Raw genomic sequence first — 24,686 nt, 5'->3', positions numbered from 1 at the left:
AAAGTAAGTCATACAGCTTTGGAAAACATGTGAGAAAATGATGACAGAATTGTGTTTTTTGGGTGAAATAACCCTTTCTTCTTGTATAAATTTAGGGTTTGAATTACAAAAAGTATTTGGCAATGTTAATTTGCATGATTTGAGCGCTGTGAAAATGCAGGCCTGCACCAGCTGTGCTATCATCCAGCTGTTGGCTTATTTCATCCAATCAGCAATCACTGATGTCATTCTCGCCTGCAGGACGTGTTGTGTCAACGAGAATAGCACAGTATTTGTGAGAGTTGGTGTGCCCTCCAGTATGTTCATATCCCACACATTGACTCACTCAGTACCTTGTACAATCAAACCTGTAGGGTGCGACTTGAGAGCTGATGTACCCTGAAGCCGAGTGGGCCTGTGTCAGGCTGATATGCTGTTTGCAGTGATGCACACACAGGTTCTCAGGTACTCCTCTAGCACTTACTCTTTTTGGGATCTCTGTGGAGAAAACATTCAGCTTTAGCTCCCAGCTCAACACGCTCATGCAGAAAATATGCTGTTCAAAAGACCAAAAAAAGTTACTTTTTCCAAAAGTTGGTTCAGAGAAATTGATATTTTGTTATGTAATAGAGTTTTTGTAACATTCATACACTAAGTGCTTTAAATGAAATGAAAATTCATCCCATTTTCATTTTTCTTCTCCAATAGTTTGGATAAAAATGGATGATAGAACCAAGTCCCTGACCTACTTACGTTTCCTTTTTGCAAATGTTTCCTTTGTATATATGGGAGAATATGGAAGAAATGATCTGTCACTACTTCAGTTTTATCTTTGTGTCTTAACTGAGGCCTGTTCACACCAACAATAACTATATTAAAATCATCAACGCCAATGCACGATAATGTTCTATATATTATGATCATGTTCTACAGTTTTGTTGTCTGCCACTTTAATAGCTTATGCTTTTTCACTTTTATAACTCTAGCTAGTGTGCAATGTTGTGCTGTTTGAGCATAAAAATGTCTGTAAGGTTATAGCAATCAAGCATGAAAGCATGCTCTATTACACCCCAAAAACTAAATCAACACTTTGTAAAAGAGCATAATAGGACCGCTTTAAAGCAGAATGGATTCTGATTGGCTGTCGTTTTTTTTATTATTCATCAGCTGCAACACTATCGTTATAGTTGTGATGTGAACTCTGCTATTCTCTTACATTTAGAACAATTTTTAAAAACTACATTTGTATTATTGTCCTTGGTGTGAACAGGCCTTTATCCTATGCACACACAACCGTCCATCTTTCTTTATTTAGTGTGGTGAGCAGTGTCAGTTCTGGCAGATTTGAAATGGTTTGGCCTTTTCTCATGCCTGCTTCATTCCCTTCTAATGAAGAAGAGACTAACCTGGAGAAGCCTGTAGTTTGGGCTTATTGGCTTGGGAACATTCAAGCCATGAAGTGTGAAGTACAGATCTAAATCTGGACCTGGGGTGAAGAGGGGAGGAAAAGCCATGTCATTAATGACAAATACCACTTCAGGACATTCATACAATATGCAGAAGAGTTGCATATCTCTACGGCACAGAGAGAAGGAAAGAACAGGAAATTGAATCGAACTTAAAAATAAATCTGCAAATTTCTGTATAATTACGTCCGTCTATTTTTTGAGGAGGACTATTTTGAGCTCCTCTCTAAATACCTTTAGAAACAAGGATGTGTGTGTGCGTGTGTGTGTGCGTGTGTGTGTGCGTGTGTGTGTGTGTGCGTGTGTGTGTGTGTGCGTGTGTGTGTGCGTGTGTGTGTGTGTGTGTGTGTGTGTGTTTTGTCTGTCTGAAGACTCTTGTCTGATTTGCTGAAGCACACATGAAGTGTTTTCACTCATAAGAGCTCATCATTCGCTCAGGACTTGATATTGATATGTCACAACACGGAATATTTCTGTAGCAATCCTTTGAACCTACAAATCTGTTTGATTCTTGCTCGTTTGTAGTGTCTCTCTCAGAGGTTTGGTTTATCCTGGAAGTTTATTTCTGTGGGTTCTGCATGAAGCCCTGTGATCCCAACATCTGACGACTTAATATAATGTACACATGATACGTCACTCGTAGCTGCCCTAGGTGGTCCATCCATGTGTTATTAATGTTTTCTGACAAAAAGCTCCATTTTTATTTCTGATTTATGACCTCTTGTTAGTCATAATGGAGAACTAAAATAGCGGGAGACTCGAGTGGCAGTTGCTCGGGTGGCACATGACCCCTTGGAAGGATGCGACCTGAAGAGTGCCATCTTTGTTTTATGGGCTTCTGGTTATGGAAACATGCCATGATCACTGACCAGAGACAACTCGCAGGGAGAAATAGAAGTTCATGTCAGAGTTTATAAAACATCTATACACTCTTGTTAGTCAGTCCTATTATTAAACTATTCAAAATCATTTAGATGAATAGAAACTTTAAAAGAACATCATTTATTTGAAATTAAAATCGTTTGTAATATTTCATATGCTCTCTGTCAACCAATTATTAATCCGTTTGCTCACTCATGCACACCAGCTGACCGATTAGAATGAAAGTCTTTTTGGCACATGCTTAAATTCACCAAAGGCAAGTTCTCATTGGTCATGACATTTTTAGGCCATGTGTGGTGTTCTTGAGGTGGATTGATTTCAGGCATGAACAACAAATGAAGACTTGCAGCTCAGAAGATGTCTAGTTGCATTAAAGTTCATTTGTCTAAACAACAGTCATCGGGTGCACATACGTGTGTGGTTATCTGCCCAAATTTCTTTCGCTTGTATAGCTTTGTTGTCCCTTGAGCAGAATTGCAGTGTCTCATAACGTGCTTTCACTTGCTTGATAATACAGGAGTGGATTGATTAACTTGTCATTTCTTCTTATTTGTCTTCTCGTAGGTTCACATTTGCACAACGGGACTTATTGTTACTCCTCCACCAAGCAGTCCCGTCACAACGGCGACAGTTTTCACATTTCCCCCAGAAACCAGCTATGCCTCTATTCCAGTGGTGAGTCCTTAAATTCACTTAGTATGTCAAAAATCTTCATCATCCTATCATATCACATTCTTCTGACCTGCATATATAAAGTGTTGCTGTTTGTACATCAGCATTCACACACAACCCTATTACTCGATGCTACTTGATATAAGCCCAGACAAATAAGTAGCCAATGTTTGCCGTTTCAAGATTTCCCGATAACTGTGATCCCTCCCTCGCACTTTTTACCAATAAATATTTTTATAGGTCATCAAATGCAAACACACTCGCATAAATGAGGGAGAAAACTCTCTCTCATTCTCATATATATTTGCATACACACACTCGAGTGCTATTGCTAAACGAGGACAGTTTGCCATCTGATAGCCCTTCATCTTCCTCAACACAAACACACACAGCGTTTCAGGGAGTTGTGTGGGCCTCAGGGTGGACACTAATAGCTTTCTGAGATTGATGTGTGTGCTGTGCTATGTGGGTACTGTTTCCTTTTGTTTTCAATGCATTGTTTTTGTAAGAGCGGCCTTAGTGTGCATCAGTTGCCTCTTATCTCGCATACGGGATTTAAAAGCACAGAGAGCAAGACGGTTGTTTTGTAATTGCTTGAAATCCACATTAAGCAATGATAACATAAGACAAATGAATTAATAAAACTAATTAGACAAGCGCAGTAGTAGATAAAAGCTTTGTAGGAGAACATTGAAATGAACTGATCTTACTGACTTCAAGCAACAAAACGAGCATTACAGTGTGAGTTGTTTTCGTAGTGGTGCCACTGGGCTCATAAAGTCTGTTTGCAGATGTGTGCGTTGGTCCATATGGAACCGATTTATCCGTCTTCAGCCAGACATGTAGCCCAGGCTGGATATCCACCAATCACAACACCTGCCGCGGCCAAACTCCCCGCTTGTTAGCAACCAGCACACAAGCTGGAAAGTCAAAGTCAGTGGGATTATGGTTTTATGGCATTGTCCAAACTTGTAGGGATCTCTCTGGCATGATTTCACATACATCTGAGTTATGTATATGAAAGCAAAGTGCATATATAAGCACAATAACAATGAATATGGGCTGAAATGAGAATTTAAAGTAGCTCAAAACAAGAACTGATATGCTTTAAATGCATTGTTTCTAAAAGGGTTAGTTCACCCAAAAATGAAAATTCTGTCAATAATTACTTAGCATAATGTAGTTCGACACCCGTAAGACCTCCGTTCATCTTCAGAACACAAATGAAGATATTTTTGTTGAACTCTGATGGCTCAGAAAGGCCTTCATTGACACCAATGTCATTTCCTCTCTCAAGACCCATAAAGGCACTAAAGACGTCGTTACAAAGCCCATCTTACTACAGCGGCTCTACAATCACTTTATGAAGACACGAGAATAGTTTTTGTGTGCAAAAAACAAAACAAATAACGACTTGTATAGTGATGGGCCGATTTCAAAACAGAGCTTCGAACCATTATGAATCAGCACATCAATTTATGATTCGGATCGCGTGTCAAAATGCTGAAAACGTGACATTGGTGATCCGAATGATAAATTGATTCACTGATTCATAACCGTTCGAAACTTTGTTTTGAAATCGGCCCATGACTATACAAGTCATTATTTCGTTTTTTATTTTTTGCACGAAAAACTATTCTTGTCGCTTCTTTAAGTGATTGTAGAGCCACTGTAGTGAGATGGGCTTTGTAACGACGTCTTTAGTGCCTTTATGGGTCTTGAGAGAGGAAATGACATTGGTGTCAATGAAGGCCTTTCTGAGCCATCGGATTTCAATAAAAATATCTTCATCTGTGTTCTGAAGATAAACGGAGGTCTTACGGGAGTCCAACGACATTATGGTAAGTAATTAATGACAGAATTTTCTTTTTTGGGTGAACTAACGAATAACTTAAGAATACATAATTGTGTAGGCGTTGTGATATTAACATGTGTGTTTGATTATTTCAGGATGCTCTTCCTCCTCCACCTCCTCCTCCTCCTCAGTCTCGGTCCTCAGCTGTGGGCGCTGCAGCTTTGAATGCTGGTCAAAGGCCGTCACCGGCTGCAGGTGACCAGAGTGGCCGTCAGAGACCTACAGTGTGAGTTGAACATCCACACACTTTAAATATGCAACTTGAATTTAATGTAGAGTGGCAAACTACTGGAAGGGAGTACAAGAGAGTACTTTCAACTCTAACTCACCTCTCTGCCGTTACCCAATGCCAGCTGAGCGTGACTGAACACACAGGCGAGGGGTCAAAGGTCATCTCTAAGGGGAGCAGAGGTTTGTCTCTGGAGACTTAACCTGAGCCCCGATCCCTCGCCTTTTGTCTTCATATCATTTAAGCACAGCACACCTGATTTATTTTGGATCTGCCCGTAGAGCCCTGAGTGCAGTATGTTTATGCCTGTTATTCATTACATTCCCATTTCCAAGGCAGTTTTTCAAGACTTCATGTGTTTTTGGTGGTTAAGTTAAGAGTAGGGAGTAGATTGTGATGTATGATAGTCATGTGGATACAGCGCCAACCCCTGTTTGATCAGCGGTACTGCATGTAAGGCAAATGAACTCTAAAGTATTCATTTTATAAAAACTATTTTAAATAAAAGAAACTATAATTAAAAATAAATTAAAAAAGGTATGTGTTGTTGTTCAGGTATGTGGCAATGTTTCCATACACGCCCCGTAAGGAGGATGAGTTGGAGTTGAGGAAAGGAGAGATGTTTCTGGTGCTGGAGCGCTGTCAGGACGGCTGGTTTAAAGGAACATCCATGCACACTGGCAAGATTGGAGTGTTTCCTGGTAACTACATGAGTCCTGTCAACAGGTATGGTACACACACACTTATACATGTTATCACTCATACTCGTACATACTCATGTAAGCTAAAGAAAGATAAGATTGTCCTCTGGCTTTCCAGCGGTTTATATCCTTCTGGCACACACGCACACCACTTGCAGATAAAGCTGAGCTGGTCACATTAACACATGGCATTGTTAAAGGAATGTTCCAGGTTCAATAAAAGTTTTTTTTTGGACAGAATTCATCAATAATAATAATGTTAATTACCAATTGAAAAAATGTTATAAAGAAAATTAAATGTGGGACATATAAAATGTTTTTTGACATTTTTCAACAAATGCTATCTTTCGCCTGGGACATTACTTTAAACCCAGCACTCTCTTGTGGCAGGCATGAGAATTACAGACAGCATTTATTATATGAAAACACATCAGCTGAACACAGTCAGCATGATGAGCCATTAACATTCAATGTACAGAGGTCTTCAATATATCTACTTGTAGTCAAGCCATTTTTTTTCTATATCAGCTCCTATTAAATGGTGTTTTTCCTTATCAGACCTATGATGTAAAAAGGAACATAACTAGATGAAATGTTCAGTAAATATTTGGATGTTTCTAGAGATTCTGGATAAGATCTGCATAAAGATATGGGTCTCGAACCTCACACTTCTCTCTCTTACTGCAGGACGGTTTCTGGGAGCAGTCAGCCAAAAGTTCCCCTGACCCTGTGCTCCCAGGCTGGACGAGGCGTCACCATTGTTAGCCCCTCCTCTGCTTCTCTTGGAGCCGCCCTTGGGAGTGTCGACCCCAGCAAACCCCTTCCAGTCTGCCCAAATCCCACCCCATCTTGCTCACTTCCTGCTGCTATAGTAACAGCTGCACATATGCCCACTGGTCAGCACCCTAAAGTGCTCATGCATGTGACGTCACAGATGACCGTTAACCAGGCACGCAGTGCGGTCAGGACAGGTAAAAATACACACACAAACCCTTTTTTATATACCTAATAATAAACACTACTCACTTGTATTTTTACCGTAGTACAAAAACCCATGTGCTCCTGATACTATAATGAAGAGAAATGCTTCATTAAAAATGGTTTCTTGAAAAGAAATCAGTAGTTTGGGATTTATTATAGAGGGTATGCATTGAAGTCACTTCCCCGCCCGAACACGCCCCCCTCCGCTGGACTGAGTGGCAGAAGAGCTGCACCATGACTGGATTTAATAGAGGAAACTGCAAAAACTAGAGAAAAACTAATTCAACTTACAATTTTCATTTTAAACTAAAGGTTTATTTGTGTTTCCTGACATTTAAATAAGCCTGATTTCGGGCAAATATATGAAGCAAATGTGCCTGTTTATATTGACGCTTGATATAAATACAATATAGGTTTGTCTTAATCCGGGTGATTGCATATAAGATAATAAATACTTAATTGATCAGTTGTCAATATATAACAATGCAATATATAGGGTATGATTTTACCCCAACATTCAACATTTAAACAAAATGATAATTGCAAATCCACGTTTCTCTGCCTGGAGTCCTGTTGTTTCTGTGAGATGCAGTGATGCTTCTTTTCTGTAGCTTTCGGCAGTCTGTAAAAATATACCAGATCAGTATCAGATTTCTTTTCAAGTCTATTTGCATCTCAAAGCTCTTTCCCATTTTAGATGTGTTTGGTGTGTTTTTCGCGGCATTCACACTGACAACCAATGCAGCAGCTCCTCCTTTTTGTCACTCAGTGGGTTAACCGCAGTCACTCTGGCCGACAGTGATGTCATGCGCATACCATGTTATTTTTTAGCAAATAACACTTAATGTGTATACTCACATGCACTAAATTCACCATTTTGATACTTTTCTTGAACATTTTTCAAAATCGTATAAAACCAACATTAAAGGAAGTGTATGTAAGATTGTAGCCAAAACTGGTACTGCAGATGTATCCCCCTCCCCCTGACTCGAGGTTGCCAGATCGGCAACAGGAACGTTAGTAGATCTGCAGCTGTGGTAACTAGAGCAGATCTGGCAACCCGGATGCCGAAATCACTACTGACTCTGTGATTGGTCGATAGGTGGAGGGCGGAGCTTCAGGCCAAAACACAACATGTCAACATCAACATCAGTTGAGGGCTGCAACAACAACTTATAAATGACAATATCCTGGCCGGACTACTGTTGTCAGTGATATCAGTTTTTGAAATTAACATGATTTCTTAATGTCTAGTGACATATTAGGGCCATTTTATGATTAAGTGAAATACATTTCTTACATTCAGTTCCTTTAATACAAACAGTATATTTTTAAAAACCTGCCATGTTTTTTCAACAACAAAAAACTTTTTTTTAATCATCGACATTCAAATTTGTCATTAAAACTATAAATCATCTTTCATTTATTCCACATTTTCTCCACTAGCTGTGAGTCATAGTCAGGATCGTCCTACGGCAGCAGTGACGCCCATCCAATCCCACAGTTCTGTGGCCTACCTTCCTAGCACAGCTGTGGTTCTTCAGGCCTCACCTGTCCTGGGCTCCAGCTCGGGATCCTCCTCAGCCAGAGGCGGTGTGGCTATGGGATGTGCGGCCGCCTCCTTGACCCCTCCGAATGTTAGTGCTGCTTCTTTGGACGGTGATGTCATGAGGCCTGTCTCTGTGGTAGCACTTCCTGTGAACCAGGGCAGCACAAAATCTCTGGGTTCAGCCTCGAACCATGGTGTTGCTTGTAGATTGGATAAAGACTGCAAGGTATGACAATAGAACTAAAGCTTTTACTTATAATGTAGATATCATGGCCTCCTGAATCCCTCCACAGCTTTATGTTTTATGGGTTCTTGCTTGCCCCCCATCTGTATTATTATTTTAATGTGCCGCATTAGGGCATTTGGCAATTAGAAATTCTCTCTTTCACCTCATTTCCTCAGCTGGATGGTTAAACCTGCTGGTATAGAGCTGACATCTTCATTTTTTTAAATGATTCAGACAGTTTGAACCCAGAGGATAACCCTGAGTGTTGTTTGGCTCAGCGTTCTGGCTGGAGATTTCTCACCACTCTTACATGTACAGTGTCACAGATCTTTATAGTTCACTTTTATAAACCTCTTCTTTTTTCCAAAACACATTTTTCATTCGGCTTTAAATAGCTGGTGTATTATAAGATATACAAATGTAGAAAAATGGAAAAGATAGGAAAGAAATATAAAAATGTAGAGTAGAACGTTTAGAGGAATAGTCTTTTAAATAACAGGAAAAGTGATGGGGTGGAATCCGAACAAGCACAACTATGCTGTGTGTCAAAACACACTTGCTCTCTGACACAAACTATGCATCTTTATGCTAATTTTGGGGATATGACATCAAATTGTTTAATGGCAACACCAAAATGAATAAAATCTTAAAGTGAATGTTAAGAGCTTGAGGTGGATTCTTTATTTTCAGGAGAAAGACTTAAAGGGATAGTTCACCCAAAAATGAAACTGATCAAATGAATTACTCGCCCTCATCCTATGTGTATATGAGTTTCTTCTTTCAGATGAATGAATCAGAGATATATTAAAAATGACCATTGCTCTTCTAAGCTTTATAATGGCAGTCAATAGCGGTCCTGATTTTGAAGTCCAAAAACAGTGCATCCATCCATCAAAAAAGTACTCCACACGACTTCTGAGGCCTGTTGCATAAAGCTAGTTGGTTAAACTCTGAGTTTCAGAGTAGGTTTAGAGTTGACAAATCCAAATAAATTCAACCTGGTTTAGATCAAGTTCAACTGTTTCTCAAAGCTTGGTATAAACTTTCTCTGTCAACTCAGGTTTAATCCAGAGTTAGCGATAAACTCGGAAGCGCGTGCACCTGAAAGTGTGACATGTGCGGCAAACATCCAATCACAGTGTCCATTTGATTCCCTTCTCTTCTGAAGATTGAGAGATCGTTTTGAAAATTATCATGAAATTAATGTGTTTACAAAGCAGGAATAAACACTGCTGCTGTAGCGACAGTTTGAGAAGCAGCTTAAAGAATATCTCACTATATCAATGCATGACGTGAATCAAAGAAATATGTCTAATAATTATAGGTTCACAAAGAGCTCAAATGATTACACGTTGTTTAAAAGAATTATGAATGCATGTATTATATTTACTATTTGGCTACTTGTCAATCAATATAGTATTTATATGAACATATATTAATTCAAGGTGATTATCATTAATATAATATAAATATAATAAATCATTAGCACCAAAAGATTTTAGAGAATTTAAAGAATTAGATCCACAATTTTATTTCTAACGTTTTCACATTATAAACTGCTTTAATTTGGAACGAGAGATACAGGGGGTGTGGCTTTATTCTGTCTTTACTTGCGCTGATTGGTCCAGTTTGGGTTTGTGATCTCTAACCCAGAATAAAACCTGCTCCAGAACAGGTTAGCCGTGTAGTGTGAGTTACCATGGTGATAAACACTGCTAAAAACCAATCCATCTTCTTGAGCCCGAAAAACCAGAGTTTGCTCAAACTAATCTCAAACTTACCTGGGTAACAACTAAAACCAGCTCTGTGCAACAGGCCACAGGGGGTTAATAAAGCGGTGGGTTTGTGTAAGAAAAATGTCCATATTTAAAACTTTATAAACTGAAATAATTAGCTTCCAGCAGACGGCCTATGCAAGTCAACTTGTGCCAAAAGAGTGACCCCTGACGCGGTGTATGACGGAGGATGTTGGAGTAGTGTAAGCTTTGACGCCTCTCGTGGTTCAAACTAATAGAGCTGGACAACAAACTCAAGCTCCTCTTCTCATATCAAAATCCTCCGACATTTCCTTTTAAAATTCTTGTTGTAGACTTATAATTCATGACCATTCGTGTTTTGTTTTGCTCTATCGTCTGCGTTTCCACATTCGACAATGCATCATGAGTCAGGTCAGGAGTTACTCTTTCACCGTAAATCGATGTGTATGGTCGTCTGTCGGAAGCTGTTTATTTCGAGTTTATAAAGTTTTAAATATGGATATTTTTCTTACAAACACATCACTTTACTTCAGAAGGCCTTTATTAACCCTCCGGAGCCGTGTGGAGGACTACCATTATAAAGCTTGGAAAAGCCAGGAATATTTTTTTAATATACCTTCAATTGTATTTGTCTGAAAGGAAAAATCATATACACCTAGGATGGCTTAAGTGTGAGTAAATCATGGGATAATTCTCAGTTTTTTGTGAACTATCCCTTTAAGACCATCCTTAAAAAAAGTCAAGTAATTTTCACAAAATATAATTGGCCACTGTTACCTTCCAGAAGTTTGTCAGGAGTGTTTGGTCTGCACACAAATATTTTGTTACATTTAATAAATAAGCCAAAGTGGATGCAACGTCCATTTTCATTTCTATTTTGTGCTAAGATTTCCATAAATTATTTTTTTATTTATGGGATAGAAATGCTGTTTTATTCAAATAGTTTTTGCAAAATTGCGATATTTCTTCCAGGTTCTTAGTCAGGCATCTCCGCAACTTAGATGGAATCATTTCATATGTGTCATTTGATTTCCGTTGATGACACTTTCATTGACAGCTGATAATTTTCAAAGAATTACATGTTTGCATGAAAGGCTGTTTGCAGTCAACCTCTTTGTGACTCCAATGTGTCATTTCAGAGAGAGAAGAAAGGCCTGCTGAAACTGCTGTCTAATAAAAAGAAGCTCCGCCCATCTCCCCCATCCTCCCCTACACTGGAAGCGGAGCAGTCTGTTGCCATGGAGATGCCCCAGGGGGCCACTGGACCTGAAATGGCTCCGCCCAGCTCAGCATCAGTGGCGATAGGACACAACGGTCGTCCGATGGATTCGGAGCTCTCCGTGTCCTCATCTCCATCAAACTCCCAGGACAACACTGCCCCGATCGCCCCGCCTCCACGACAGCCGTGCTCCTCCCTCCTCTCCATGCAGCACGACGGACGACCAATCGTGTGCGAAAGGTACAATAACACACTGGAGTCAACATTCACACTTCATGCTTAAGAAGAAACATTGCTAAAGCTCTAAATGTCGTATTTTACTCCTCCAGGTACCGCGTGGTGGTATCTTACCCTCCCCAGAGCGAAGCAGAGCTGGAACTCAAGGAGGGCGATATTGTATTTGTGCACAGAAAACGAGAGGACGGCTGGTTTAAAGGAACACTACAGAGAAATGGTCGAACCGGGCTGTTTCCTGGCAGCTTTGTTGACAGTATCTAACGCAAACAGTGTCAAAGAACTTAGTTATTAGATATCAAATTCTCCATCTCTGAAAATACAACGCTGAACTTAATAGAAGGACTGCGCTGCTTGTGACTGCGATCCAACTGCTGGAGTCTGCGAACTATGAGGCTCATCAGTTGCATTGATTTGAGTCTTACGAAAATCTCGAAACCACCTCGACCGGTCCTAGTGGTTCAGCATTAGATCAAATACTTCTCTTGAAACACACAGAAGCGAGAGAGTTTTAGCCGTTGGCACTAGGAACCCTATTTTAGCACAGTAGATGAAGTCGTTAATTTATGCATCTGTAACATTTCAAAGACGTTTAATGTGTGCCTTGTACTGTCTCACTTTACTGTATATAAGCAAAGCAAAGCTGATCTGAGTCATGACAAGAACAATATGAACATTTCATCTGAAAAACATTTAACTTATTTTTGTTTTGTAGGAACCGAGTTTTTGAGGGAAGGTTTGTTATGTGAGCCGATTGGGCAAATGCCTGTAGAGCCTGAATAATGTCACTGATGAAATAAAACAAACCAATAGCAGATGAAGAACTCCGAAAGGTTGGTTTGACCATCCGTATTTGCTTCAGCTCTATGAGTCATGATGAGGAGTGAGGACAGGGCAAGCCTGTAGTCTCGCGTTCAGATTGGTCGTGGTGTGTGTAAAAGTGATAATACCATATGATGCATTTGTAAAGGTTTGCTGTAGCTACACTGAGTGAGGGAATGAAGGATAGCATATTGTTTTTTAAAGAACAAGATTACATTCAGACATTTTAATCAATTACTAATAACTCTTTGCAATAGCATTATGGTCTAATTGGTTTTGAATAATAGAGAAGTCGTTGAACAAAACAGAAACAATCAGCCGTTATCTTACAGTGATAATGCCATTATGTGTTTGTTCGCTGTTTAGTTTCCTTCAGAATGATGTACCGACCCATACACGGATACACAACTGACCCGTTTGAGCTCCCGAAAATCATCTTCATTGATTATTTCAGTTCTGCCGTTGACCGTATCCTCTACATTACATTACAAACGGCTTGATTTCAACATGAGCGAGTTCAGATGTCATTTAAAAACAGTGTCTAACTCCAAATTCACAAACTTTGGTTTTTGCTTCTCTTTAAGTCGGGTCTGTGATGTTGTCTGCTGTACTTTAGTATTTTTTGTGATATTTCATGTTCTGTATACTTGAAGATGGTGTTTGTGTATTTCTATGCTTTATACAGTAGATACAAATTTTATTATTATTATTATTTTGAAAGCACAAAATTGATCTTTGTTAGATTTTGTTTTGTTGGTATTGATAGATGATTTATGCCCCTTAAATCATTGGTTTATTTTTTAGATTGCTCTCATCTGTTAGTCTTGATGCCTTTACAACGATCGAGACGGCCTTCAGTCGTTGTGTTAGTGAAGTTCACCAGACGCCTGTTTAAAGGTTTAATTTGAATCATTATTCTCATGGACTGCCTGATGTCCTTCTGCTACATTACTGAGCCCTCTCTAGAAGAAACCAGGAGCATTTCACTGCTGAGTCAAACGCTCACAGTCGACGCATTCAAAAGATTTCACTCTCTAATTTCAGTCAAGAGTGTGAGTCGAGAAATGGTGTCACACAGCAGAACAACGTTCACTTAACATTTCATCTAAACTCTTTAAAGTGTGTGTTAGATGTGAGGGGTATAAATAAAGTAATAACTTTTATAAAACATGTTTTGGAATATTGTTGCGAGTGAAGTGTGTTTGAGATCTATATGTGAGCTTCATAAGTGTTGTGTAATAATGAACAGACGCTATAATTGAAAACCCTTCAGACTGAGTGTGCATTCACAAACTCTTCTGAAGACAATCTTTTATTGCTCATCTTTGCAGATTCTTACATTTATGCAGTCATTTTCCACGAGACCACAGCCGTCCTCTCACACAACGATGCTTTAGGACACATTTATGTGATGGACACATGCCCAGAAGCCCACACAATAAAGCTGAACAATTACAAATATTTATATACATTAGTGTGCAAAAGTCTTTGGCACGTTAGTTTTTGCCAAAAAAAACCCAGAACCAGAGTTTTGAGCCAGTTATTTGTATCTTTTGCTGTGTGTACAACAGACAACAGATCTGATCTGATCTCGCGTCTCCACAACGCTGGAAGAAACCGTCCCGCTAATCTACCTGAAAATCTGCACGTGTACCGAGGACAAAAGCCGTTTTCAAAGTGAAAGGTTGATCACACTAAATATTGATTTGATTTAAAAGTTCATTGATAAATAAGATCTATTTAAACATTTTTTTAAAGCATCCTCACTTTAGAGATTTTTCCACAAGTGCCCAACACTTTTCCCAGTACTGTAGGTTTGCAGGAAGGTTTCTTCAAGCGTTGTGGAGACGTTGCCTCAGTTCTTCTGGATTTCGTTTGTCTTTAGTTTTCTGTTTCTTCGTGTAATCTCAGAAAGACTCGATGATGGTGAGATCAGATCATGACGACTGGTGTCAGACTCACAAAAATCTCACCGGATTATTACAGTTAATGGCCAGACGAACGTTTGGAAATGTAAAATGTGATTTTCCTGATACACACTCAAAAACATGATTCGAGCTGCTCAGTTTATTTACATAAAATAAGTTTAAACAACACAAATCTTTTTTTTTTTTTTTTTTTTTTTTTTTTTTTACTTAATTGCCATTTGCACAACATTTTACAGATTTAATTTTATTAAGTTAACCTCAACCATTTGTGTTAGGACTACATGAATCATTTCTGCTGCACTGAAACTGGGAAGTGTATTTCTAGTTCCCAGCATGCTTTGCATAGGGATGGATCAGGAGTGTAAATGTTGAAAATCAGTGGCGTTTAATGTGTTTTTTAGTAAAGGGAAAGACCTGTTAAAGTCTGATGTTATATTTGACATTTAAAAGTTATGTTGTGTCAGTTTTTGAGGTGACCGTTATGCTGAAATGTTGAGCAGTAGGTGGCTATATGTGAAATAAGTCAATGTTCACGAGTTGTAACTGCTAATGCCAGTGATGAGAAGGGTTTACTTGACCATTATTTGTATATTACAAATGTTACACTTATCATCTGAACAAGAGTTACATCGAAAATTAGCTTTTATAGAAATAAAATAAATTAGTTTGACGGTTCCCACAGTTCTACATATCTTACTCTATCTAGTAGGAATCACATCATTTATTTTTTTAGTCTTGACTAAATACATTTTAGTTCATACGAGATAATTACAACAAATCATTTCAAACCAATTAGATTTTGTTGGAAAAATGTAATTCAATATCATGGAAAAGTTTTCCTTAAATTCGTTCAACTTTTTTTTTTTTGTAAGTGTACAGCAAAAGATACAAATAACGCTCAAAATCATTTTTGGTGAAAATATGTTGAAGACTTTTGCACAGCGCTGATAATATGCGAGACACTTTAGGGAATGCAGATGAAATCATTAATATGTGCTTTATGAGTAATAAACAGCCAATATCCTAGTAATGCACATGCTAATAAGCAACTAGTTAATAGTGAATGTGTTTCCTGTCTGCAGAAATTACTATGAAGCGTAATATAAATTAAAATTAAACGGATGGATGAATTATGAGATCATCAAAAATCATTTCATGGGAAATTTAAACCTTCAATATGTCAACTACTAAATCTGTTTCCTTTCCAAACGGAGGTTACACAAAACCCCTCAGTAATAAAATGTTCATTGGTGTTTTGATCTCTCTAAAATACTCACCAATAATTTGACTATTCTTTGACATTTAGCACTTGACTTTGATTAGAGCATAACTTGTGTGAGCTGGTGTAGATGCGGTTCTTACGTAGACTACAGTGGAATACAAGTCATCCTGGAGAGAGATGAACAGATGGGATGATTACTGACAGGATTACATGTTTTAACTATTGAGCAACAGAGAGTTTGTGCTGACCTGATCGTCTTGTTTTCTGTTGAGTTCTTCATCATCACTGGTCTTCTTCTTCACATTTCTGTCTCCTACAACATAAAACATCTTAGCTGGAATGTTTTGATGTCAATTTTAAACATCAGAGAATCAGCCTAAATATGAATATGTTGGTTTGTTCCTTTTATTCTATAGTGTATTGAGAGCACAGCTCTATTAGCTGGTCATAAGTCATTCATGAGTATATCTGTACAGAACGTGTGATTGTGTGTGTTCATGTACCTCTGCATCTCCAGTAGATGAAAACTAGTAACGGTACTGAGAGAATTACCCCCAACATAATGAAAACATCTGTGGAAAAACAGAAATGACAGGACAAAATGAATGCATTTAAATGCAGTAAACTAAACATCGTCTACAATATGAGCTCATAAAAGCTCAAAATGATGAAAAACAAACACAAGATGATGAGAACGCATTATTGTAATTGTTGTATAAAGAAAAGCGAACGACTTACACTGATGTGTGTGTTGAGGTGATGGAGGCCATGCACGCTCTCGTGTTTGGTGTGAAGGTTGATCTGTAAGTTCTCGTGTTTGGTGTGAAGGTTGATGTGTAAGTTCTCGTGTTTGGTGTGAAGGTTGATGTGTTGATAAACCGTCTGTCTGGATGTGTGGTTTCTCTGTTCAGAGGAGAATAACTCAATGATAATATAACAATACAAACAGCATTTCATCATTTGAAATGTTTAAATTCTTCATAATCAAAATGAATGATGATCAAAGTAACGGCATCAACACAGAACAAATCTACCTTTAACGTGAAGTGTGTAGCTGGAGTATTGTTCAGATGAGACAGAACACCTATAGTCTCCTCCATGTGCTGCGGTCAGAGCTGATATGTGTAGAGAGAGATTTCCTGGAGTTGTCTGATTTAACACTTTGACTTTGTTCTTGTAGTGCTCAATCTCTTCTTTTGGGTAAATTTCCTTATAATTGTTCTCTAGATAATACATCCATCGTATCTGTTCAGGTTTAGCCAGTAGTTCAGAGCAGGAGCAGGGCAGAACCACAGACTCTCCTGAATATCCAGTCACAGTCGCTGACTCTCTGTTCTGAGCCAAATTACAGCCTAAAGGAATATTACAAAATATTAATAAGCCTTGAATAACCCGCATTAGAGTACACACCAATGAAACTCAAAGGTCAATGGATGATAAACTAAAAGTCTGTCAATGGTTCTTTATCTTTTTTTATTCTCTGAAAAATTATTTTGTTAAAAAAATAAGCATTCACTTACCCTTAACTGTTAACCGAATGGTTGTGTATTGTTTAGTCGTACACGTATAGTCCCCCTGATCTTCCGTTCTGAGGCCAGAAATGAGCAGAGACAGATTTCTTGGAGAACTTTCATTAAACAGCTCACGTCTGCCGCGGTACTTCTCATCCTTAAATACTTTAATCCATTGGTCTCTGTGGTAAAACTGCCAGATGAATGTGACGGCTGTAGACCGAGGGTCAGCACAGGAGCAGGGCAGCAGCACTGAAGCACCGGTGTACGCTGTCATTACTGTCACCTGACCCTCATCTGAAAGAATACAGCCTGAGAACAAGACAGATGATAACAAATGACTTTACTGGAATATATAATAATCAGGAAAAGCTGAGAACAGTCTTCAGGTTTCTGTCAATGAGCAGGACTTTATTGTGCTTATTAGATCTCAATTATATTTCTGTTTTTTGAAAGTGGATATTAACTGAGATTGATATTTGATGCTTTAAAAATGCCATACATCCCAACATTTACACGCTCTTAAACTAAAAATTTCTTGATCAGAGATGAAGTTGATATTAAAATGCCATTCATCCATTCATCCAGTATCAACAATTAAATTATGTATGGCATTTTAACATCAAAATTTGATCTGTAATGAAGGATTTTCTATTAGAAACTTGTAGTTTAATGCAATGGAAATTAACAATTTTAAAACATTTCGTGAGGACCTTCATTTAAATGAACATAGAAAGACAAAGTTGCTCAAATCTCATCAGATTATTTTTTTTCTTTCTTATTTATAAAACAACCAAACTGTCTCTTTAATTGACAGATTAACTCAACGCTCTGCAGGGGTGAACAGAATCAGTCCTATTTGAGAAAAACACAAAATACAATTCTCTTAAAATATGATTTATTATGTTATAATAATAAATAATAATAATAACTTCACACTGATCACACACCAATTCCTCCTAAATTAAAATAAATAAATATCTTAACTTACCAGTACTAAAATGAATCATAAAGAAGAAAAGATATAAATGGTCCCTCATGACTGGTTCTCACTCACGAATGGCACGACTCTCTTTAACTCTTTAGTTCCTGTTAACACTTTTCAGAAACCCAACTTCCTGAGTGTGTGTTGAGGCTGGAGAGATCAGAACTGAAACATGCCACAAACCTTCAGAGAAACATGAAGAGAAGCTCTGACGGCGAGACAGATGCTCACTCATCTAAGGCACACAGATGACCACAATTATTTCTCAGGTATATGAAAATGTTTGCTTTGTGGTTTTATTCATCATATTCTGTTTTGTTGTGTAAAAGCCTGACCGAAGCTAAATACATAATAAAACAGAAGAGCGCATGATCAGTAGCTGTTGCAAAATCACACATCTTTAAATATTCTTATATTTGAGCGGTCATTTCCCACACACAACCACAGATGCCCTCACACACACACACACACACACACACACACACACACACACACACACACACACACACACACACACACACACACACACACACACACACACAAATACACTCGGATGCTTCCTTAACATCTATTCATATCAATCACACACATGCCCACACAAAGCTGCACTACGGTTTTATAATTTGCATATGTCAAAGCCTCACTTTTGTGACCATTGAGGAGAGCTGAGCTATCTTTAAGCCATCAGACCTACGATGTTCACATAGCAGATGAAAACGAGGGCTAATAAATCCTTTAGACTCAACAATTTCAGAATTTTCATCATATTGAAACACACACACACACACACACACACACACACACACACACACACACACACACACACACATGTTGGTCTATGTGGTTTACAGGGACTCTCCATAGGCGTAATGGTTTCATACCGTACAAACCGTATTTTCTATCCCCTTACACTGCCCCTGCCCCTAAACCTACTCATTACAGGAAACATTCTGCATTTTTACTTTCTCAAAACAACTCATCCTGTATGATTTATAAGATATTTTCCTCATGGGGACCAAAAAATGGCCCCACAAGGACACGGATTTCGGATCTTGCCATCTTTGTGGGGACATTTTGTCCCCATAACGTAGAGATTACTAGCCCACACACACACGCACACACACACACCTTCTCTTATCAAGCAGCCAATAAGTAATGACCCAAATGGCTTCATAGCCACACCCTAGCAACTAGTTACAGGTCCCTAGCAACCACTAGACTGCCATTGAAAAATAGATGAGAGGGCTATAAATAAATCAGAGTATCATACAGACACATGAGTTTGCCTCTTTTGATTTGGGCAGACATGCAGTCTATTAGTTTAACCCTGCTAAATGTCTAGCCATGGCCTAGCAACCATTTAGAGCACCCTAGCAACTGAAGCCCAAAGAGAGGTATCGTCAAATCTGAATGTCAAATAAAGGGATTTCTGCTGATCTCATTCATTACAAGCAGCCTTTGAGATATCATCATCACTGGCAGCTGCCAAGCCACTCCCTAGCAACCAAATGAAGTACCCTAGCAACCGTTCAGCAAGACCCAAATCACCCTTGCAACCTATGCTAGCAACTACCAGAACACTTCTTCTTCTTTTGTTTTTAATCAGCTGTTGGCAAACAACGTTTGGGTGCATTACCGCCACCCACTGATCTGGAGTATGGACTAATGATCTATATAAACACCCAAATTATAAGGATGAAGAGAACTAATAACTACCAGAACACCTTAGCAAACACCTAGCAACACCCAAACAACAACCCAGAACACCTTAGCAACCACCCAGGACACCATAGAAATGCCCAACCAACAACTCAGAACACCTTAGCAACCACCCAGATTATCTAAGCAACAGCCTAGAAACACTCTGGGCAACCAAGTGCAGAGTTTGCCACTGCAAGTCCCACTCACATGTTCTTCAGGAAATGTACATTCTAGTTCCTCTTATTATAATTAGCTGGTAAAACTTTAGGTGTGTCCAGTCCGGCTCCTGGAGGGCCGCTGTCCTGCAAAGTTTAGCTCCAACCCCAAATAAACACACCTGAACCAGCAAATCAAGAGGCTTGTTCGAGATCCATAGGCGCTGCGCAGACTGATCGGTGTGTGACATCAAAGTACCGCGAGAGAGATTCGAAAGCATGAGGAGTAGTTTGCTCTGCAATCGTTCTTGTGATACTTTGATGGCATATGCTGATCAGTCTGCGCAGCGCCAGTGGATCCCGAACAAGCCTAAGGTCTTAGTAGGGATACTAGAAACTTCCAGAAGAGCTCACCTGTCTCTATTAGAACTTCCTCTACATTGCATGAGTTTAAAGCAAAACTAAAAATGTATATTTGTTCTCTGGGTTTTAATTGTCTGGTCAGTTTTGTGTCCTAATTTATGTTTTTACATCATGCTATATGTTGCTAATACTTGTGTAGCGACTCAGGCGAATCAAACACACAATCGCCAGTTACATTTAACAAATATGTTTTGAATGCTTTATGCTTAGTAACAGACCTTCCCCCAACACAACAGAGAAAGATTCTCCGTTACCCTGGAAACCATCTGATAGGACGTTTTACGGCCCAAAAGAATTTGGCCACATGAAAAGTCCAGAGTTAAAGCTTGTAAAACACACGCTTTTGCCTCAAATTATAGACAACCATCTATAAATGATCATGCACCCCAGGACATTGTATGTAAACACATAACTGTCTTGTAAAATGTTTCTTCTGTATGGTATTTTGCATCTTTTTGTCTTTGTCTTAACAACTTACTAGTTCAGGTAACCTCATATATGTCATGTCTCCTATCAAATGAATGCTCACTTCACGACTTACAATTCCATGTATATCACTTATTCAGAAAATGCAGTGTGTGTTTGTTGCATTAATTAGAGTATGAATGGTCAGAGACCCACTGATTCAAGCTTGAAACAAAGAGCCATAAAATCTCCAGAGGAATTTCCCGCTTGGAAATCCCAACAATCTCATTGGTCAAGTCTACCCCAGGAGGGCGTGACTACTCCCAGACCTTAAAAAGAGGTGCTCGGATGCCCTCCCTCTCTCTCTCTTCTCTCTCTGGCTGAACCAACACGTCATCGTGGCTGCCCCTTGAGCCAGGCCACCAATGCAGGCCCTCCAAGCAAGGAGGGCCTCCATACACAGAGCCATGTGCTGTGTGGGACCAGAAACCGAGGCCCACACACGACTATTGACCAACTCTTCCCCTCTTCCTTCCTCTCCTCGCTTTTGCATCGCAACGCCTCCGGGCGATCTACCTACCTGTGTGATAAACTGAAGTGGAAGCTGTTTCTCTCTCTCTCTCTCTCTCTCTCTCTCTCTCTCTCTCTCTCTCTCTCTCTCTCTCTCTCTCTCTCTCTCTCTCTCTCTCTCTCTCTCTCTCTCTCTCTCTCTCTCTCTCTCTCTCTCTCTTTATCTCTCTAATTTTAGTCTATTCAGTATCTTCGTTTATGTACCATATTCTTTCGTTTACTATCTATATTTCTACTCTCTTAATGCATATTTAGTATGTACTTTCTGTGTGAATCGTAGTGTTATTTTTAGTCTGTGTTTATTAAACCTCCAAAAGACATTTAATGAGTTGAATCTGTTATTCTTCCACATACACGAAGTCAATGAAACTTACGATCTAACGTTACCTAACTGCTTATGCTACTATTTTAGTAAAGTAACTTGTATGACCATTTGAAATATTGACTGTGTCCTGATCAGTGAAGTTAATGTTTCTTATGCGCTCGTAAAGCAGTAATCCCTTATTGAGAATTGATTTAAAAGTCTATAACTAATTTGCAGGACAAATTTCAAGCAATTCCGTAAAGGGTTACTTGTATTTAATTAAACATTTTTCCTTATTGGAAAATTTGAATACGTAATGAACGACTAGCAAATTATATTCATAAATTCATGAATATTGAATATTAAATCCCTTTTGAGTTAATTATTCCCCGAGACATTAAACTCATAGTCGTTGTTGTTACACTTGATATAATGTACAGCACCTTGGTCAACAATTGTTTAATGGTGCTATATGAACGAGTTGAGTTGAGAGATGAGGTGAGTTAGGGGTAGATATGCACCGTTTGGAGCAGAAAAAAGAGAGAAGTATAGGAAAGATTCAGGTTATTAGATATTGATCATTATTTTATGTGTATTAAAATATACACTGATGCATCAAAAACAGATAATAATAGAGTAGGAGCAGCATTTATTACCAGAATAAATGTTATGTTAAATAAAAGAGTTAGTGATCATTTATTAGTGCTTACAGAAGAATTGTTAGCTATTCTTTTAGCACTTTAGAAAATAACAAGCCAAGCAAAGTGTTAATAGGGTCAGATTCAAGTGCTAACCAGTTTCAAAAATATGCAGTCAGAAGCAAGACAGGACATTATGTTGGAAATATCCAAACTGTTTACAGAATCATTAAAGTAGGAGTAAAATTGAAACTCATCCGGACTCCAGCCCATAGGAGGAGATGGAAATTAAAAGCAGACAAATAGTGGCAGGAGGAGTGGAATATGGAAACAAAAGGGTGAGTGTTTTACAGTATCCAGAAGAAGGTAGGAGAAGTGAGAGAAAAGAAGAAAAAAGAAGATTTGGGCATACAGGACTAAATATGCTTAAGATAACGGGGAGTAATTAAGTAAATGGGTTGTGTGAGGTGTGCAACAGTAGAGTCTAAAGGGGGTCGCACACCGGACGCGGAGCTCGGCAGCGCGCCACGCAGCGTCTCAGGTATCGCACACCGGACGCGCACATTTTAAAAGGCTACGTTTATTATACATTTCCCCAAAATATATTTAGACTTTATTCAAGCTGTTGAACTCAGAATGTAAAACAAATGTGTCTTGTAGCAAAGGTTGAAATCAGTATACCTTAACGATAATATACTTTTAATATAAAGCCTTGAAATGGCGCTCTGTGGCGCGGCAGGATTTAGAACAACTTCCTGAGTCGCCGCAGACAGGCGCCGAATGCCGCCACCGGTGTGCGTACACTCATTGAAAACAATGTGTTCGAATTTTAAAGACGTGGCGCACCGCCGAGCGCCGCCGAGCTCCGCGTCCGGTGTGCGACCCCCTTAAAGAACGTAATTATTAATTGTCCTGGCACACAGACACCAATCTTTCATTTGAAAGCCACGTTTCCAGCATCTGTAAAACCGCATTCTATCATCTTAAAAATATATCTAAATTACGGCACATGCTTTCAATGCAAAATGCTGAACAGTTAGTACATGCGTTCATGAGCTCAAGGCTAGATTATTGTAATGCTCTACTGGGTGGTTGCCCTGCTCGCTTAATAAACAAACTCCAGCTAGTCCAAAATGCAGCAGCTCGAGTTCTTACTAGAACCAGGAAGTATGATCATAGTCCAGTTCTGTCAACACTGCACTGGCTCCCTATTAAACATCGCATACATTTTAAAATCTTGCTTATTACTTACAAAGCACTAAATGGTTTAGCTCCCCGGTACTTAAGCAAGCTTTTAACACATTATACTCCATCACGTCTATTGCGGTCTCAAAACTCTGGCCAGTTGATAATACTAATCAGCCGGAGCCGGGAACACTTCCCATAACACCTGATGTACTCGTTACATCATAAAAAGAGTGGCATCTACACTAATGTTAGTCTCTGTTTATCCCGAGGTTTATCCCGGATCTGGGCCGTGTCCGGATCGGATGGTGGACCTGCCTGGACATGACCAACACATCCTGGAGTGTCTGCTGAGCCGTGTCAAATGGTGTCTCCTCCGAATTTGCCTCACCGGCACGACATGCTCAAAACCCGTCTCCGGCGCAATAATTCCGATCTTTCATGTATTCATACTCCTGCGTAATCGACGCCCCATCCTAAATAAATCTGTCTCTTCCATGATACCCTGAAATTTTGAATATTCCACATATAATATGATTTCTGACCTGTAAGGTTGCCAGAATAATAATCTTACACGGTGTGTTAATAGGCCAGAGGAGAACTGGCACCCCGACTGAGTCTGGTTTCTCCCAAGGTTTATTTTTCTCCATCACGCCCTGATGGAGTTTTGGTTCCTTGCCACTGTCGCCTTTGGCTTGCTCAGTTGGGGACACTAAAATTATGATTAAAGTTATTCAACTAATTATACAAATAAAATGTATGAATTAGGTTTAATTTAATTCTATAAACTATAATACTGATATGCCAACATTGTCGCTATATGATAAATTAAAATAAGCTGATAACATCACTGTTTTCTCCAGTACGACTGTACAGCCAAATCTAATTTTGTTGCAATATTATCCTGTTTGACACCGTGAAGCTGCTTTGACACAATCGTGATTGTAAAAGCGCTATACAAATAAAGTTGATTGATTGATTGACAGATATGGATGATTCTGAAAAATAAGCTATGTAGAGAAAAATAAATTAAAATTAAGGAAATATTACAAATTAATTCAGGGCATGTGGGGTATAAAGCTATATT

At 39.0% G+C, this 24,686-nt stretch overlaps 2 protein-coding genes and 1 long non-coding RNA gene across 3 annotated transcripts in view; 1 reads left to right on the top strand and 2 right to left on the bottom strand.

Annotated features, from left to right (window-relative positions):
• Positions 1-13,762, top strand: part of sh3rf1 (SH3 domain containing ring finger 1) — a 61,527-nt gene extending 47,765 nt beyond the window's left edge. Inside the window, exons 6-12 of the mRNA XM_067416906.1 lie at positions 2,892-3,002; positions 4,950-5,080; positions 5,639-5,809; positions 6,472-6,755; positions 8,212-8,540; positions 11,437-11,756; positions 11,846-13,762. Of these exons, the coding sequence (XP_067273007.1) occupies positions 2,892-3,002; positions 4,950-5,080; positions 5,639-5,809; positions 6,472-6,755; positions 8,212-8,540; positions 11,437-11,756; positions 11,846-12,014 (1,515 nt within the window). The 3' untranslated portion in view covers positions 12,015-13,762. The remainder of the gene's footprint in view (positions 1-2,891; positions 3,003-4,949; positions 5,081-5,638; positions 5,810-6,471; positions 6,756-8,211; positions 8,541-11,436; positions 11,757-11,845) is intronic.
• A 973-nt stretch (positions 13,763-14,735) lies between these two features.
• On the bottom strand, positions 14,736-16,269 carry LOC137041791 (uncharacterized). The gene is made up of 3 exons (XR_010898151.1): positions 16,226-16,269; positions 15,971-16,035; positions 14,736-15,889 (listed from the first exon to the last, which is right to left on the bottom strand). It is a non-coding gene; the product is annotated as an uncharacterized lncRNA (long non-coding RNA).
• Positions 16,270-16,347: 78 nt separating this feature from the next.
• Positions 16,348-18,299, bottom strand: LOC137041821 (uncharacterized). The gene is made up of 5 exons (XM_067418494.1): positions 18,225-18,299; positions 17,243-17,545; positions 16,757-17,074; positions 16,461-16,625; positions 16,348-16,358 (listed from the first exon to the last, which is right to left on the bottom strand). Exons 1-5 carry the CDS (start codon positions 18,271-18,273, stop codon positions 16,348-16,350), a joined length of 846 nt encoding a protein of 281 aa, XP_067274595.1. The 5' UTR covers positions 18,274-18,299.
• Between the last annotated feature and the right edge of the window lie 6,387 nt (positions 18,300-24,686).

The sequence above is a fragment of the Pseudorasbora parva genome, chromosome 15 (genome assembly GCF_024679245.1).
Source record: "Pseudorasbora parva isolate DD20220531a chromosome 15, ASM2467924v1, whole genome shotgun sequence".
NCBI classification, from domain to species: Eukaryota; Metazoa; Chordata; class Actinopteri; order Cypriniformes; family Gobionidae; genus Pseudorasbora; species Pseudorasbora parva.
The sequence above is the reverse complement of the archived record's forward strand: the minus strand, read 5'-3'. Positions and strand labels throughout refer to the sequence as shown.